Raw genomic sequence first — 18985 nt, forward strand, 5'->3', positions numbered from 1 at the left:
AATTTAGAAAACACAACTTCAAAAGCGATTGGAAGACAAACTATTAACTGATCCAGTACCATTCTTATAACATTGTAAGTACTTAATGACGTGCATTGAGGTTCATAAATGACGTAAATTATAAGAAGGTAAAATAGCATATTATTTCTCTTAATGCTTTGTATCGAACCATCATCATTCTCTTATGACAGTTAAACAAACGCACACACAGGATCACATTTGTTCAACAACGTTTTTTTAAAAAATATAAATTAATAGATCACCTTCTTGTATCTCATTAAAATGTATTGTAAATTAATTAAAGTATACAGAATTGTTCGGCACACATTTAATTTAACCTCCAGTAAAAACGTATTTTTTAAACTTTAAATTCTGGTGATTTAATCATTTCAAATCGAGGTTTAAATATTATGAAATAATTAGATAATTCTAGATACTAGAAGAAACATAGTGTCATTGATCAAAGCGATCATAAACCTCCCTCACGTCATAAAACATTTTATATAAAGGTCATGGTTTTGTTTGTAATGATTCAAATGTTGGTTTAGCTAGTATCACGTCTGTTATATTCAAACCCATTATTGTTGATAAAGTGACTCCACACACACACCAACAACAGCCCTGACACACAGTGAAAACAAAACACTTATTGTTACAATAATGTCCAAGTAAATCGTTGTTGTATCTTTCAAAATGTTAGCATGACACTTTAAAACAACGTTTTACTTTACATTAAAACATCGTCAGTTTGTCAATACTGTAGTGCGATATAAACTGTGACTCTGTCTGTCTCGTTGTTGACGGAGTTAGAGAGGCCAGTGCGCATGCCTAAGGACGCCAGTGCGCATGCTCGTGTGAATACTGTAATTGTGTTAACCCTGTACTGACACCCGAGTTTCAGAATCCAAGATGGCGGCGCGCGTTGTAAACAGTGAGTTGAGCTCCTGTAATGTTGTGTTTATTTCACTTTAACCAGTGTTTTTACCACTCCGTGGGTCGAATCTACAGTATTGTTTGACACATATGTATAGAAGTGTTCATGAGGTGTGATTTTATATGTTCATGCTGTATAAGTAAAATATTAAGGCGGCCCGTGCTAACAGTGGCTAACGCTAGCTAACGCTTGTAGTGAAATATAGAAGGAGAAATATCACTAAAACTATTGTTCGAAATGTATTTGGGCCAAATGTTAACTGAGCGAAATGGCTTTCATTATTATTGTCGCTTTATTGTTTTTATTGTTACGTTTGGAAATCACTGATTTGTAATATATTAACCTTGATCTGAATCTCCAACAAGAGGAAACATAAAGTGAAGTTGTTGCTAAAAAATAAAGGTTTACCAGGCAGTCCTGTTGTTGCAAGAATACAACGACGTCCTTCCACATCTTAGCCTCATCAGGTGTCTTGGAGAGCAAAGTGGAGTTTATGAACAACATGTGAATTTATTTAAAGGATTACATGGCAAACTTATCAGCAAACAATGATATATTCCCTGTAGTAGTTCTATATTCAGATTTTAAACAGAATACAATGTAATACATCTCTTCCAGTCCGGGGTTCGCGAAGTGATTTCCATAAATAAAATACATTTGGGAAAAATTAAATACAGAAAAATTCAGCCATAACTATTAAATTTATGAAACATGGTACCATAAATTCTGGACTATAGAGCGCACTTGGTTTAAATCCTGTGCGTACTGGCAACAGACAATTAACGGTACCGGTATCTGTAGCGTTGTGAGAATATAGTGTAACTATATGAGAAGCAGCTGAGTTAACAGTTGCGTGTGACAGTAAATGTACAATGTGATCACAGTGTCGGAAAATAAAGATCACATTATATATGAGCCGCATCATAGTCAGCCGGCAAGTCATCTGTCAGTCTACATGGAGGACGAAATGGTTGAGCTGTCATGTGACCGCACTTTAAAAACAGACGCAGTTTGTCTCCGCATACCTGGGCTTAAAACACTTTTCTGCACTGATATATATTAAAAATAAATACAGATCGCGGCTGAATGTGGAGAATGATCTCCGTGTGGCCGTCTCCAAGATTAAACCACAAATTGACTTGCTGTGTTCATCTATCTCATCCCCTCCCCCCAAAAAAAATAATTTCGAATTAAAGCTGAAATCTTGTTTTTTATTTTTTGTGCCAGCAAAACTTGCCCCTCAAAATGCAGAAATACGTTTTCCAAGTGTCTAGATTTTTAAATCTTTCACAGGGGAGCATGCCACCAGACCCCTCTAGAATGGTCGTGCCTATTGCGCGACGTATCGCCCATTGGGCGCTCGTCTTAAATTACTAGCGCCGATGTGAGCATACAAAATTTTGACAGTACATTTCTAAATGTAAAATCATAACAGGCTGCTTTGTTCTTTTGTGTTTTCGTGTTTGGATAAACCTAGTGTGTATGGCCTGTACCTTACATTTTATTTTATATTTTTTAACTGAAAAAAGGGAACCCTTGTTCTAGTCTAACAAAACAAATACTGAGGTAGTATAATAAACTCTCCAATATCAAACTTGAAATAATATAAATAATGTATAAACAATAATAAAAAAAACGAGGTGTATCCTTTTTTTTCAATGTTTAGTTATTCCACAAAATAATCTCTTATGGCTCATAAAAATAACACTAATGCCTAAACACTGAATAATAAGTCAAAAGTGGACGGAGTTATCCAGTGACTTAAGTGTGTTTGTGTCCCTGCAGATGTTCAGCAGCCGCTGGTGAAGGAAGTTTCTACTGAGCAGCAGGAGTGCAGCTCTGGTCTGAGTCATGAGGGACAAAAAACGTGTGTCTTCAAAAGAGAAATAGGAGTTTCCACCACGTTCTCCTTCACTCCTGTCCTTGAGAAGGTTAAAGATGAAGAAGATGAAGGAGAGTCTTTGACCAGCAGGTCAATTCAACACATTAAAACAGAAGCTGGTGGAAACCAATGTGGAGGACCAGAACCAGACTTGAATTCAATCCTACTCTCTGACCACCGGAGGTCACTGTCTTCTGAATCTGACACTGATGACAGTGAAGACTGGAGAGAAACCAGCGACTCTCAGTCAACTTCAAACTCTGTGAAGAATCTGATGGTTCCTGTCAGCAAAAAGGAAGATAATCATAAGGTTCTGACTTGTTCTGATTGTGGAAAGAAATTTCCCTCGAAATCTCACCTGAAGACACACATGCTGATTCACACTGGGGAGAAACCTTACATCTGCTCTCAGTGTGGTGAAGGTTTTACAAACATTGGGGACCTTAAGATACACATGGGAATTCACACAGGCGAGAAACCTTACATCTGCTCTCAGTGTGGTAAAGGTTTTGTAAGCAGTATGTGCCTAAAGAGGCACACGAGGATTCACAGTGGAGAAAAAACTTACATTTGCTCACAGTGTAGTAAAGGTTTTCTAGATAGTGGGGCCCTTAAGATACATATGAGAATTCACACTGGCGAAAAACCTTACATCTGCTCTCAGTGTGGTAAAGGTTTTTCAAGGAGTGAAAACCTAAAGAGACATGGTAAAGGTTTATTAAACGGTACATGCCGAAAGAGGCACACAAGGATTCACACTGGTGAAAAAAATTGCATTTGCTCACAGTGTGGTAAAGGTTTTAGAGACAATACAGATCTGAAGATACATGTGAGAATTCACACTGGAGAAAAACCTTACATCTGCTCTATGTGTGGTAAAGATTTTACTAACAGTAGGGACCTTAAGACTCACATGAGAATTCACACTGGCGAAAAACCTTACGTCTGCTCTCATTGTGGTAAAGGTTTTACAACCAGTAGATGCCTAAAGATGCACATTAGGGTTCACACTGGAGAAAAACCTTACATCTGCTCTCAGTGTGGTAAAGGTTTTACACAAAGAGGGGAACTTAAGAAACACATGACAATTCACACAGGCGAGAAACCTTATAACTGCTCTCAGTGTGGTAAAGGTTTTGTAAGCAGTATGTACCTAAAGAGGCACATGAGGATTCACACTGGAGAAAAAACTTACATTTGCTCACAGTGTAGTAAAGGTTTTCTAGACAGTGGGGCCCTTAAGATACACATGAGAATTCACACTGGCGAAAAACCTTACATCTGCTCTCAGTGTGGTAAAGGTTTTTCAAGGAGTGAAAACCTTAAGAGACATGCAAGAACTCACACTTGAGAGTCTTGAGAGGCACATAAAAGTATTACACCACGATATAATTTAGGTTTGACCGGTAAAACGGTACAATTAGTGTTGGAATATATGGAATATACAGAACAACGATGAACTGAAGAACCTTCCGACAACCACAGATGACGCCATTTGTCTCATCTCAAGAACTGATCTTTAAAGAAATGTTGAATAGTTTAAGACCTCTCACAACTGAAATGAGTAAAACTCACCTTGTTATGTATAGACGTATTCCTCCACTCAGTGGAAAAAAACACACAAGTCTTTTAACATACTGTTTTAGGCTTTCATTGTCCACAGCATGTTTGCAAGTTGTTATTATCAGTGTTGATTTAAAGTGAGTCAAAATACAAATTTCCTTCATTTTCTACTCGCCCTCATTTCGACTAATGTTGATTATTTTTCCGAGTAATCTGTTCTTTTAAGTGTTATAAAAAAAATATTTGTTCATTTCAATGTAGCAAGTGGAGTTCCGTCTTTGTCTAAAATGAATTAAAGCATTGACATGAGGAATTTAATTGAGTCTATATTTAGAGTTGTTTTTTAGCTGAAGCTACAAGACCATCATCCTCAATCTTGTGCATGAGCACTGACACTTAATGACTTAATGATTTTGATATATTTTGTCCTTACAAAGATAATTAGTCATTTAGATGATTCATCTTTGAAGCTTTAGATTCCAGATGGACTTTATCAACGTCTGCTTTTTCATGAATCTTCTAATTTTTTTGTTCATCATGAACTTCAACTTTTCACCTGCCTTGAATCTTTTAAGTTTTTTTGAATTTCAAATCCCCAAAACAGTTTTTGATAATTTCACTGTGTTGAGGAATAAATGTCATTAATTGATCAAAGTGATTCATAAAATGATCTTGTGTCCTTCATGAATACATGAGACAATGAATTACACTGTTTTTACTCTTCTCACTGCATTTCATTGAAATATGCAAATGTACAAGTCATCTGTAGGCTGTAAAAGATGCTGTTAACACATCTGTTGCTATAAAAACTGCAGCAGCACCAACTTTCTTTGTTTTTATTAATGTTTTATGAGACAGAAAAGCTTTAACAGAAATGAACCAACTTAACAGGAAATGGCAAGAAATTGAAAATGTATAACATCAGTTATATCTGATCATGTAAAGGTGATAAAGTTGTATAAACCTATTTTAAGAAATTCATTTTAAGATTAATTAGTGATTACTTAATTTGAAAATCATAACTGGGTTAAGAGTGGACTCTTAGGATAACATTTTCTTATTAAAACGACCAAACAGCATGTTTGTGACATGATCATTACAGAGGACGATGTTAAATAATTCTTAATTATATTAAATAATCTGGTGATTCTTGTGGGTCATTGTGCGAGCCACAGGGATGTAAGTAAGCAAGTAATGGTTATTTCTAAAGCGCCTTTCTAGAACAGGGTCACAAAGCGCTTTAATAATCAAAAACAATACAGAGTTAAAACTATATACTATAAAAGTCCAAGACATATCCAAAGTATAAGACAAATACAGGAGTCCCAGAAAATCAGGGAATAGGCTGCACAAATAAAAAGGTCTTAAGATGTTTCTTGAAGGAGTCAGTAGATCATCAAACACAGAGGGAGAGGAAGATCATTCCATAGTTTAGGAGCAACAGCCTGGAAGAATTTCTCTCCTCTGGTCCTGAACCGTGTTCAGGAACCATCAGTAGATTCTGATCCACAGACCTCAGAGCCCGAGCTGAGGTGTAAGTCTGGATCAGATCAGTGATGTAAGGAGGAGTCTGACCATGAATAGATCTGAAAGTAAGAACCAGAATTTCTCATCCGGTAAGTATAGTTTTCCTACCTTTTAATAATTAGATGCGAGTAGAACAGCTTATATCCTGATGTTCACTTTGGTGATGCGTCAGAAACCGCTTTTTGCAAGTGTTTTGTCCCTATGAGGGAACCATAGTGACGTCCTCAACTGCTCGGTGCTCCCGCGCAGCCAGAGCCAGACAGCATCAGTGTGATCCAGTTGTTCTGGGGACTTTGGTTCCCATTTACTTCCCCAGGAAACGTCCCTCGATGTCGGAATTCTAAGTCAGGAAGTCGCAGAAGTTCATCCCCGAGTTTCAAAATCCAAGATGGCGGCGCTCGTTGTAAACAGTGAGTTGAGCTCCTGTAATGTTGTGTTTATTTCACTTTAACTAGTGTTTTTTACAACTACTTCGGTCGAATCTACAGTATTGTTCGGTGCATATGTATAGTGTTGGATTGGAAATTATTCTACACTATAGTATACGCCATAAGTTAAATTAATGCTAAAAAGATGATCAAAATATAGAGTATAAAATACTAGCCTCATCTAAGAGCTTAAACGTTTAAATACACATTCACAACCAACATTTCACTTTCATACTGATATACACTGTGTCAAGGGTAGCTTGAAACAGACTAGAGATTATTCAGCGATTTAATGAAGGACTGTCTGTCTGCTCTGTTCACACCTGTGGACGTGAAACAAAAGGGCAACACGGAACACACCCAAAAGAGGGGGGCTGGAAGACAAAGGAATCCGCCCACACAACAGGGAAGCAAGGATGTTGCTCTCCAGGTGACTCGAAACAGAAACTAACATCAAAGAACCACTGCCCCGGAACAGACGCCCCCTGGACAGGAAACTTTCCCTTAAATGTAGAGACGACCCATAACCCAAGACCATCTTTCCCGGAGCTATTGACCTGTACAGCTGCCGGCAAAGAGCGAGTCCGATCGATCGTAAAAGTTTGTATGTTTGTTTGTTTTGAAGCGGTGAATACACGACCGTACACTCTGAATTGATCCTTTTTTCTCCATAAAGCAAAGTATTAAGACCCGGAGGTGACGTCGTGTTGGAGCGACGGAAACGGACTCCGGTTTTATCCGTTTTAATAGAAGTGTTTATGAGGTGTCATTGTATATGTTAAACTATAATGCGACCCCTGCTAACAGTGGCTAACGCTAGCTAACACTGTTGGAGTAAAATATAGAAGGAGAAATATCACTAAAAACTATTGTTCGAAATGTATTTGGGCCAAATGTTCAGTGAGTTGATCTGAATCTCCAACAAGAAGAAAGATAAAATGGAGTTATTGCTAAAAATAAAGGTTAACCTGGCAGTCCTGTTGTTGCAAGAATACAACAACGTCCTTCCCCATCCTAAATTCATCAGGTGTCTTGGAGAGCAAAGTGGAGTTTATAAACAACATGTGAATTTATTTAAAGGATTACACGACAAATGTATCAGCGAAAATGATATATTCCCTGTAAAAGTTATGTATTCAGATTTTAAAACAGAAAACAATGTAATATATCGCTTCTAGTCTAACAAAACAAATACTGAGGTAGTATAATAAACTCTCCAATATCAATCTTGTAAGAATATAAATAATGTCTAAACAATAATAAAAAACGAGGTGTATCCCTATTTTTCCAATGTTTAGTTATTCCACAAAATAATCTCTTATGGCTCATAAAAATATAACTAATTCCTAAACACTGAATAATAAGTCAAAAGAGAAAATGGACGGAGTTATCCAGTGACTTAAGTGTGTTTGTGTCCCTGCAGATGTTCAACAGCTGCAGGTGAAGGAAGAAGAAGTTTCTACTGAGCAGCAGGAGTTCAGCTCTGCTCTGGTCTGAGTCATGAGGGACAAGAAACTTGAGTCTCCAAAAGAGAAAAAGACGATTCCACCACGCTCTCCTTCACTCCTGTCCTTGAGAAGGTTAAAGATGAAGAAGATGAAGGAGAGTCTTTGACCAGCAGGTCAATTCAACACATAAAAACAGAAGCTGATGAAAACAACAGAACCAGACTTGAATTCAATTCTACTCTCTGACCTCCAGAGGTGACTGTCTTTTGAATCTGACACTGATGACAGTGAAGACTGGAGAGAAACCAGCGACTCTCTGTCAACTTCAAACTCTGTAAAGAATCTGATGGTTCCTGTCAGCAAAAAGAAAGATGATCATAAGTCACTGACCTGTTCTCGGTGTGATAAAAGTTATTCAAGCAGTAAATGCATGAAGGTACACATGAGAATTCACACTGGAGAAAAACCTTACATCTGCTCTATGTGTGGTAAAGATTTTACAACCAGTGGAGGCCTAACGATACACATGAGAATTCACACTGGAGAAAAACCTTATGTCTGCTCCAAGTGTGGTAAAGGTTTTTACTAACAATGGAAGCCTAAAGACACACATGATAGCTCACACCGATGAAAAACCGTACATCTGCTCTCAGTGGTAAAGGTTTATCAAGTAGTTGGAACCTGAAGATACACATGAGAATTCACACTGGGGAAAAACCTTATGTCTGCTCTCATTGTGGTAAAGGTTTTACAAGCAGTAAAAGCATAGCGAGACATATGAGAATTCACACTGGTGAAAAACCTTACATCTGCTCTCAGTGTGGTAAAGGTTATCCGAACAGTGAAGGCATAAAGGGACACATGAGAATTCACACTGGCGAAAAACCTTACATCTGCTCTTAGTGTGGTAAAGTTTTAGCAAACAGTTGGAACCTGAAGATACACATGAGAATTCACAATGGAGGAAAATCTTAAATATGATCTCAATGTGGTAAAGGTTTTACAAGGAGTGAAAGCCTTAAGAGACATGTAAGAACTCACACTGGAGAGTCTTGAGAGACACATACAAGTATTACACCACAATATAATCCAGGTGTGACTCGTAAAAGTACAATTAGGGTTGGAATATATATATGGAATATACAGAACAAAGATGAACCGAAGACCTTATGACCTGCGACCAACACAGTTGACGCTATTTGTCTCATCTCAAAAACTGATCATTAAAGATATGGTTATTAATTGAACACCTTTCACAACTGAACTGAGTAAAACTGATGTTCTTGATGCCAGCAGGAAGTTAATATTACGTACATACTTGGGAGGACGTATTCCTCCACTCGGGTCAGAACATACGCAATTATTTTTTTTAACAAACTGCTCTAGTAATAGATTGTCCACAGCATGTTTGCAAGTCATTATTAGTGTTCATTTAAGGGATTCAAAATTCAAATTGCCTTCATTTTCTACTCAACCTCATTTCGACTAATGTTTATAATTTTTTAGAGTAATCTGTTCTTTTGTGTTACACACAAAAATGTTTGTTCATTTCAATGTAGCGACTCGAGCTCAGTTGTCTTTGTCTTCATCTTTGCCCAAAATGTATTAAAGCGTCGACATGAGGAATTGAATGAGTCTATATTTAGTTTGTTTTTAGCTGAAGATACAAGACCATCATCATAAATCTTGTGCATTGGCACTGACACTTGCAATGAGTTTTAGTGAGGGAAGATTTAAGGCAGCAGCTGAAAGGCTGAGCTCTTCCGCCGAAAACAAACTTAAAAACTTAGAATTGTTTACATTTTTCCAGAATGATAATTCTCATGTAGAGCCTTAAATACAAGATGGAATTTACAGACAAGAAGTCTGAAGATATTTGGATGTTTTGGACGAAGATGAAAATGAACATACCTTTTTCCCTTAATTCTAAAAAGGAATAGATCACTCTGAAAATAATCCAAACCCTAGATCAAGGGTCAGTGGAAAAGAGTGACATTTGAAGTTTGTCTGAACTATTCCTTTTATTATGAGGTGAAGTTTATCGATTTCGATGTATTTTGACCTTATGTAGATAATTGGTCATTTAGATGATTCATGATGGACAATATCAACATCTGCTCTTTTCACTCATTTTTTGTCCACCATGAACTTCAACCGCTTTCCACCTGCATGTAGGTGGCTTTAGTTTTTGAACCGTGGAGAAATGAATGGCTCATGGATGTGCTTATCTCCTCCAGACATACAGTGAGCGTGGATAGGGGTGATGATGTAGAGCACACACGTCAAACTCGTATTACATATTTTCTTCATATTTAAGTGAACCAGAGTCTGTGATTTTTCTCTCCGAGACCAGAACAAACAAATGAAAAGATGATTGTCAACTGGATTAACCGCTGATTTTCTTTGAATTAAACATTTCTGAAATGGACCACAAACTTGAATTTAAATAGTGCAGAGGAGCTCCGGTGTAAATGTTTATATTTTAAATACACAGTTATTAACGCGAATACTTTATTTACAGAAGATCAGGGGCTTATTTGAAACGTCACTACATGAGTTTAACGGAATAAAACTGTAAATCAGTAACTTTAAGAGTATTGATGATGAAGATGATCTGAGTTTCATATAAACGTGTGACGCAAATGCAACACACACACACAAGCTCTTATTACATTTATAAAATAAAAAACGTTTAGTTTACATATGACAAATTAACAAATCACGTGGCAGTGTTTTTATATAGGTGTGTTTTTCAAGGAGATCACTCCGATCACATGATCACACAGCTTTCTGAATAGCGTAAACTAGCGGATTAAAATAGTCATTATAAAATGATCAATGTTGTCCTCATAATTGAGAGCGACAGCCCAAGTCAAAGTACCTTTTAAGAATTAGATCAGATGATATCCTGACGTTGACTTTGGTGACGCGTCACAAACCGCTTTGCAGGTGTTTTGTCCCTATGAGGGAACCATAGTGACGTATTCAACTGCTCGGTGCTCCCGCGCAGACAGCATCAGTGTGATCCAGTTGATCATCGTTTTATGTGCGCGCACAGTTGTTTTATGTGTGATCTGACTTGGGAAAATTAAGGCGGGAAAACTTTTTCTCAGCACAGTAACGTTTTAGTAAGCACAGGTCACTTTTTTCTGGGGGCTTCGCGCATCAATGAGCTCTCCGTGTCCCACACAGTTTGTTCGAGTTAGTGTCACTCCACCAGGTCACTTTTTCCAGGGGGGTCACGCATCACTGGGCTCTCCGTGTCCCACACAGTTTGTTGATGGAGGGAGTGGGACTCGAACCCACGACAAACCCAACCAAAAGGGTCACTCCACCAGGTCACTTTTTCCGGGGGCTTCAAGCATCACTGGGCTCTCTGTGTCCCACACAGTTTGTTGATGGAGCGAGTGGGACTCGAACCCACGACCAACCCAACCTAAAGGGTCTCAGAGCTACTTGCTCTAGTCACTCCACCAGGTCACTTTTTCCGGGGGCTTCACGCATCACTGGGCTCTCCGTGTCCCACAAAGCTTGGTGGAGCGAGTGGGACAGCATACATATTGAGGACATCACTTTAAAAGTTTGCCAGGGATGTCTACGATTTATAAGCTGAGACGGGAGTTGATCTCACTCATGTTCAACGACAGCCGTCTGCCAATCCAAGATAGCCTCCACTAGACCACGACCACCTCACAGCAGGACTTGTGCTTAGGTGGCATTTGTGATCCACATCAAGATTTAAAGGCCAACAAAAACACAAGTGAAATGTCATCTAGTTAGTCAATGTGGGAATTGAACCCAAGCTGGAGCCGACTGAAGAGTTTCTGAGGCACTTGCTCTATCCACCACACCACAGAATCTTCCTGGAGTCTACTGACTCTTTCAAGAAACATCTTTAGACGTTTTTATTCGTATTTATTTTACTTGATTTTCTGGAACTCCTGTTATTCAGTGTTATCTTGACCTTTAAAGTATATACTTTGAGTTTTGTTTTTGATTGTTGGAAAAGTGCTCTATAAATATATTTCAGAATTTCAATCTTTAAATATTCTATAGAAAATACAAATTTATATTTCATTATTTTTCAACCATAACAATTTGGCCATTTTCCTTCTATTCTGCATGTTCACACTTGTTCTGGTGGATTCTTACTAGTATTTGCCATCCATTAAGTTCATTTTGAAGATTTTGGTGTGAAAAAAACACATTTTCAGACACAATTTCACAAAATCGTAAATATTTGTATAATTGTTTAACAGAAACACTGTTTGGACTATGGGTTAAACAATAAAGATCAATTATTACAAATAATCAATCCGACTTCTCTTAATACAGTAGTATTAGTTTCTGAGCTTCTTTAGTACCTTTGTTACCGACAGCCTGAGCATAGTTTTATTTTAGTCGGCTTATATATTTGGGATTCATGGTTTAAATACTCGCTGTTGCAAATCATGCAAACTAACAGATTTTTTACCTTCTCTTTGAGGAGAATTATCAAGTGCCGAGTTAAATAAAAGACAATTCCCATTTATTTACTCTAATTCTAAATTTTCATACAAGGCACTTGTATGATAAAAGATAACACATGATCGTACCAATTTTCAATACAATTATTGTAAAATTGGGTATGTCGCAAATTAGCGACAACAGGCATTGGAGGACCAAAAAATAATAAAAACACATTTCCCATCTAAAGCATGCAATTTTATTTTTTAATGCCAACATATACATTACAGTGGTAAGAAAACAACAATAAAAAAAAGTGACTCAAGTCTTCCTCAGAAGCGTCACCTGTTGTGCTGCAGACGTGTGACTAATAAGATGGTCGTTTCTGGTCCCACAGTGTGTTCTCTGGTGCAAGGAATCCCCAGTGTGTGTAGGTGCACTGAGTAAAAACTAACACCGTGATATGCAGTACCTGAATATTCAACAACGACAACAACTAATACTATAACAACAACTACTAAAACAACGATAACTGAGCTGTTTCAACTGTGGGGTGCCTTACTCATGAAACTCCCTGAAGCAATTGTTATTTTTGTTCAGGCACAAGTGAACATTGCACTTAGAACACTTGAACACAGGGTCAGTTTTCCCTTCAAAGACATCAAAGGAATGCACCAGCCCTTTTGTGTCAAAAAGCACAAATATTTTGTATCCTCATTTATGTGGCTTCTTGGGGACATATTGTTTTAAACTTGATTTTCCTTTGAAAGGAACCATTTGCTTGTCAACACAGAGCATTTGCTCTTGTAGAAGAGCCTGAAATTTGGGAAGTGCATCAATCAGTGCCTTATTTTGAAAATTCTGTCATTGTTTGGTGCCATGTTGTCATTGAAATGGATGTAATGTTGTATTTCTTCCCACTCTACTCTGTCTTTTTGTTCAGGAGTAGCTACACTAGGAAGCTCATCATCCTCTTCAGCAGTGAAGCTTTCCTCACTACTGTCACCTGGTGTTTTTAAAAAAAAAACCACCATTGAAAAGTGCAGACTATTCTATTTAGGTTAGGTTAGGTCAGGGGTGGGCAAACCTTTTCACTCGCGGGCCACAATGGGTTCTAAAATTTGACAGAGGGGCCGGGCCAGGAGCATTTGGATGGAGTGTTTGGGCCGGATATACTAAAGCATTACATGTAGTGTGTGCAAACCTCATAGCACAGTAAGAACCACACAACCCAATTTATTAACTGTCTTTCAAATGTGAAAAATAGCCCTTATCAGTTAATAAGTTTGTCTCAAGGAATATGCAAGATATGGCGTTTACATACTATTTTGCATGATACTGGGAGGAGGAAATATAAATAGATTAAAATAGTATACACACTGTGATTTATCAAGATTGCATCTGTTTTTAATACGTTTCAATCGAAAGGTGCAAAGTTAAAGAAATCAACATTTATTGAAAAATGGAATCACTTTCAACATTCAAAACATATTATTACACAACGATATACTTAAGCTCAATAATATCTACTTGTGTTAAACCCCACAAAATCATGGATGGATTGTCCTGACTGTGATGTTATGAGCATAATAACATGTGAACTCCATTACCCAGCATGCCACAGCAGTGAGGTGCATGCTGGAAGCCCCGCCTGCTGGTCTGTGGTGGATAGTCATGCAGGTAGCACGTGAATGGTTACAGGTTAATAAAGAATCAGGTTTCTATTAACAAACCAGGTATCACGCCTCGTCTTCTTATTGAAGCTTGACCGAAGACAACACATGGTGTCAGGAGTGGCCGTGAGTAGCTTCAGACGGAAGATTTGCCACGAAAAAAAGGAAGAAAAAGATTTCGGTCGCGTGAGTGCTACGGGCTAATAAAAGCTACATGCTAAAAAAGTTTGCTGCGGAGTGAAATGGCTACGAGTGGCAAAGAAAGTTAAGCGAGGAGGGGGAGGACGGATCGAATAAGCGGAAGAGGATCTCGTACCTATATTGGAGGATAACCAGCACCAGGAGAGGGCTGCGTAAGTCCCGATACCCCGACATGCGGTCATGAATAAGCTAAGTCCACCAACTTCCATGCAAATGACTGGGAACCTTGCTGATAACTGGAAGCGTTTCAAGCAACGCTTCAATATATATCTAGCAGCAAGTGGAGCTGGGGGTGATGATGACAGACTGTCAGCTCACATTCTTTTGCATGTTATAGGAGAAGATGCATTGGACATATATAATAGCTTTCAGCTGAATGAAGCTAATCTGACTTTGACAGAGCTAATGCCAAAGTTTGAAGAATACTTTGTGCCTAGACAGAACGTGACGTTTGAGAGGTACAAGTTTTTCACCCATGTACTATTTTTCTATTTTTATATGTATTCTTCTTTGATCTATGTTCTTTATCTTTAGACTTAGATTGTACCATCTTGTTCTTTCTCTTTATTTCTCTTTGTTCTTGTTCTTATTTTATTTTTGATTTCTTTTTTCTTTTTTATGAAAAAATGCTGTATTTGCTGTGGCTATTGGAAAAAAAGACAATTTCCCAAAGGAGACCTTCTGAGGAATCAATAAAATGTACCTTATCTTATCTTACCTTACCTTACTTCCCATTACTGTTGAATTTTGTCATTTTAAAAATGCTTTCAGTTACAACAGATCACAACTCGTCAACTTGGCATCTGCAAGTGTTGCACAGTGTGTTTGTAAAAAAGACATGTGAATGTTGTTGTCTAAAACTTCAGGTCTGAAATAAACCTTCATTATTACGAACCACTGGCTTATCAAGACTGAATAGCATTGTATTACATTTGTTTTACAATTTTGTAACAATATTTACAATGACAGAAATTCACATTATACATGTTTTGATCCTTTAAAAATACTTTTAAACTCAATTTAATAAGCTTAAAAATAAACTGGACAAGGGTTTTCATAGAAGGACCATTGTACCTATTTATAAACGTATTTATTAGATTGTTGACGAGATAAAAGAAGAAGTTAAAAGACATTTATCAGTTTATCTGAGGTGTGCCGCCTCCTCCACACTGTAAAAAACAACATCCCCATCACCTTTTGAGGTCCTTCCCTTCTCACTTTTTAAGTTCAAAAACGTATTAAAAGAGAATTCTATGAGTTTGTTTTTAAAATACTGGGGTGTTTAACTAAAGGGAAACAAGTCTGATGTTTCTAGGAGGTCTCTGAACGTCTCAGGTTGAAGGTTCGCCATGTTAATCTTTTACAGCGTGGACCTCCTCCTGCTCCAGCTGCTGCTGCGTCGGTGCAGGAGGTTCTTCAGTACCGAAAGATGGCGCCGCACGAGCAGCAGCTGGTTACAACAGCTCCCTCTTTCTTCTTACTTTTTATTACACTTTTTCCATTTTTTTGGCGACCACTCTATTTTTTTCTTTAGAGTGGTCGGATCTTGTTGCCATTGTGCACAAAACGAGACCACTATTACAACTTTTGCATACGGTTTTCTGCTATTTTCGTCACTTTTTGGAACTCCGTCGGCAGACACGCTCAGCGGGTCTATTGTTTACACAAGGGATCAGCTGTTGGGGTTGCGCAACACCGCTCTCTCTCTCAGCGCGGAATGGACGATTCCCGTGGAAATCAAGAGAAAAAGACGCGGATGCAGAGCAGGTCGGATGAAACAAGAGAAGAAACGTAGGTTCCGTCCCTTTATTCCATCGATCATCATGGGAAATGTACGTTCGATCGTGAAAAAAACGGACGAGCTCGCTGCGCTGACCCGGCATCAGAGAGACTTCCGTGAGAGCAGCCTTCTATGTTTCAGGGAGACCTGGCTGACGGAGAAGATCCCAGACTCTGTTGTTTCACTGGAGGGGTTCAAGATGGTTCGTGCGGACCGGGACATGGATGGAAAGAGGAGAGGAGGAGGAGTGGCGGTGTTTATTAATGAGAGATGGAGCGATCCCGCGCATGTCTCCATTAAAGAACAAGTGTGCACTAAGGACATAGAGTTTGTTGCGGTGGGCATCCGCCCGTATTACATCCCGAGGGAGTTCTCACATGTGATTGTGTTCACTGTTTACATTCCTCCCTCTGCGGACGCAGCCGCAGCGAGCGAGAGGCTGAGCGCCTCAGTGTCTGACCTGCAGCTCAAACACCCGAACTCTCTCCTGCTCATAAACGGGGATTTCAACCATGCCTCACTCTCCTCCATTCTTCCCACCTTCACACAATACGTGAAGTGCCACACCCGGGAGGACAAGACTCTGGACCTTTTGTATGCAAATGTAAAAGGTGCCTACACCTCCATCCCCCTACCCCCCCTCAGCCGCTCTGATCACAACCTGATACGTCTGCGACCTGAATACACTCCCATGGTGAGGAGACAGCCTGCACAGAAAATAACTGTTAAGATGTGGAATGATGAAGCCAAGGAGAGGCTGAGAGACTGCTTTGAGTCTACAGACTGGAGCGTGTTCTCTCATGGTGATGACATCACACCTTCAATGACCATTCCACGGATTACATAAAGTTCTGTGAGGGCAACGTCACACCGACCCGCAAGGTGCGGGGCTTTGCCAACACCAAGCCATGGGTGACCCCTCAACTTCAAGTTCTGCTGAACAAGAAGAAGAGGGTGTTTGCTTCAGGGAGCAGAGAGGAGCTTAAAGAGGTCCAGCGAGAGCTCAAGAAGGCGATCAGGATGGCCAAGGAGGAATACAAGAGGAGACTGGAGGAGCAACTGGCGCAGGGCAACACAAGGGATGTGTGGAAAGGCCTGAAGAACATCTCAGGTCATGGCCAGAGTGGAGCCAGAGCCACAGCAGGGGGAGACCAAAGATGGGCCACTGAACTTAACCAGTCTTTCAACCGGTTTGATCAGGGCCCCCCTCCACCTCTGCCCCTCACTCTTCACAAAGCTGTTTTTCCCCTGCTTCAGCCCCCTCCCCCCAACAGTTCTCACCTCCAAGCCACCTTTCTCCCCCCCAACACGCCCTACTGCCTCAGCTGCCCAACCCCCCACAGCCACCTCTCTCTGTTACATCTGAACAGGTGAGGAGAGAATTAAGGCGAATGAAGATCAGGAAAGCTGCTGGACCAGATGGACTCAGCCCCAGACTGCTCAGGGACTGTGCTGATCAACTTTGTGAGTTGGTCACACACATCTTCAACCTGAGCCTCAAACTGGAGAAGGTCCCGGTCCAGTGGAAGACCTCCTGTGTGGTTCCAGTTCCCAAGGCGGTGCACGCGAAGGAACCAAGCCAATTCAGACAAGTCGCCCTGACCTCCCATCTGATGAAGACCTTGGAGGGGCTGGTACTCCGCCATCTACGCACGACGGTGAGCTCTGCGTTGGATCCGCTGCAGTTCGCCTACAGGCCAAAGATGGGGGTGGATGACGCCGTCATCTACCTGCAGCACCGGGCACTGACTCATCTGGAAGGCGCCGGTAGCACTGTGAGAGTCATGTTTTTTGACTTCTCAAGTGCTTTCAACACCATCCAGCCGGCGCTGGTAAGGAAGAAGATGGAGGACGCAGGAGTTGGGACACAGCTGGCAGCATGGACGATGGACTACCTCACCAACAGGCTGCAGTATGTGAGGCTGCAGGACTGCAGGTCTGAGGTGACCATCTGCAGCACCGGGGTGCCTCAAGGGACAGTGCTGTCACCTTTCCTTTTTTCCCTCTACACGGCGGACTTTACCTATGACTCCAGCAGCTGTCACCTCCAGAAGTTTTCTGACGACTTGGCCATTGTGGGCTGCGTGTCTGGGGGGGGGCGAGCTGGAGTACAGGTCAGTCATCAAGGACTTTGTTGACTGGTGTGAGAGCAACTACCTTTGCTTAAACACCGGTAAGACAAGGTAGATGGTGATTGACTTCAGGAAAAAGTCCCCACCACATCAACCGGTGAGCATCCAGGGCTCGGACATTGAGCTAGTGGACAGCTTCAAATACCTGGGTGTTCACCTCAACAATAAACTGAACTGGTCCACACACATCAACGCCGTGTACAAGAAGGGCCGAAGTCGCCTCCACCTCCTGGGGAGACTGAGGTCCTTCGGAGTGTGCAGACCACTACTAAGGACCTTTTATGACTCCGTGGTAGCCTCTGCTATCCACTACGCTGTGGTCTGCTGGGGAGCAGGCAGCACGGACCGGGACAGGAAGAGACTGAACAGGCTGGTCACGAGGGCCGGCTCTGTCCTGGGCCGCTCGCTGGACTCGGTGGAGGAGGTGGGAGAGAGGAGGACACTCTCCAGACTATCCTCCATCAGGGACAACGCTCTTCACCCACTGCACCTGACCGTGGAGGAGCTGGCCAGCTCCTTCAGTGGCAGGCTCAGGCACCCCCAGTGTAGGACGGAGCGTTATAGAAGGTCCTTCATCCCAACTGGTGTCAGGATATTTAACTCTCTATTTAAATATCCTGATGCTAATCCGTAGTGTTACCAACCAGGGCTCCTCATTATGCAGGCGGATGATGCGGGGTTGGGGGCGTGTCTAGGTGTGCATGCTCTGAGTGCATGTTCTGTGCGTGTTCGTTGTTGTGATGGTGAGGAGGCGAGGAGTGAAGCCGCATATGCACGTTTGTCCGGTAAAAAATAGTAAGAGAAATAAAAACCCTTGAAGCCAGTAAAGTTGTCGTTCCTGTGGAGACTCTCCTTGACTATCTTCAGCTCAACTATACGGACATTAAGTTACCAACGACGAACGAGCAGCTAAGTTGATAACTTAGTTTCGGGAACCAGCGGGTCTTAACTACGGTAAAGACGCCAGAAGG

At 40.6% G+C, this 18985-nt stretch overlaps 1 protein-coding gene across 1 annotated transcript; it reads left to right on the plus strand.

Moving 5' to 3' along the window:
* Positions 1 to 597: 597 nt before the first annotated feature.
* Positions 598 to 5102, plus strand: LOC148062497 (uncharacterized). Its single transcript, XM_087778850.1, has 2 exons — positions 598 to 931; positions 2720 to 5102. The coding sequence occupies exons 1-2, from the start codon at positions 910 to 912 to the stop codon at positions 4165 to 4167; spliced, it is 1470 nt and encodes a 489-aa protein (XP_087634976.1). The 5' UTR covers positions 598 to 909; the 3' UTR covers positions 4168 to 5102.
* Positions 5103 to 18985: the final 13883 nt, after the last annotated feature.

The sequence above is a fragment of the Callionymus lyra genome, chromosome 17 (assembly GCF_982586985.1).
Source record: "Callionymus lyra chromosome 17, fCalLyr1.hap1.1, whole genome shotgun sequence".
In the NCBI taxonomy this organism is placed as follows: Eukaryota; Metazoa; Chordata; class Actinopteri; order Syngnathiformes; family Callionymidae; genus Callionymus; species Callionymus lyra.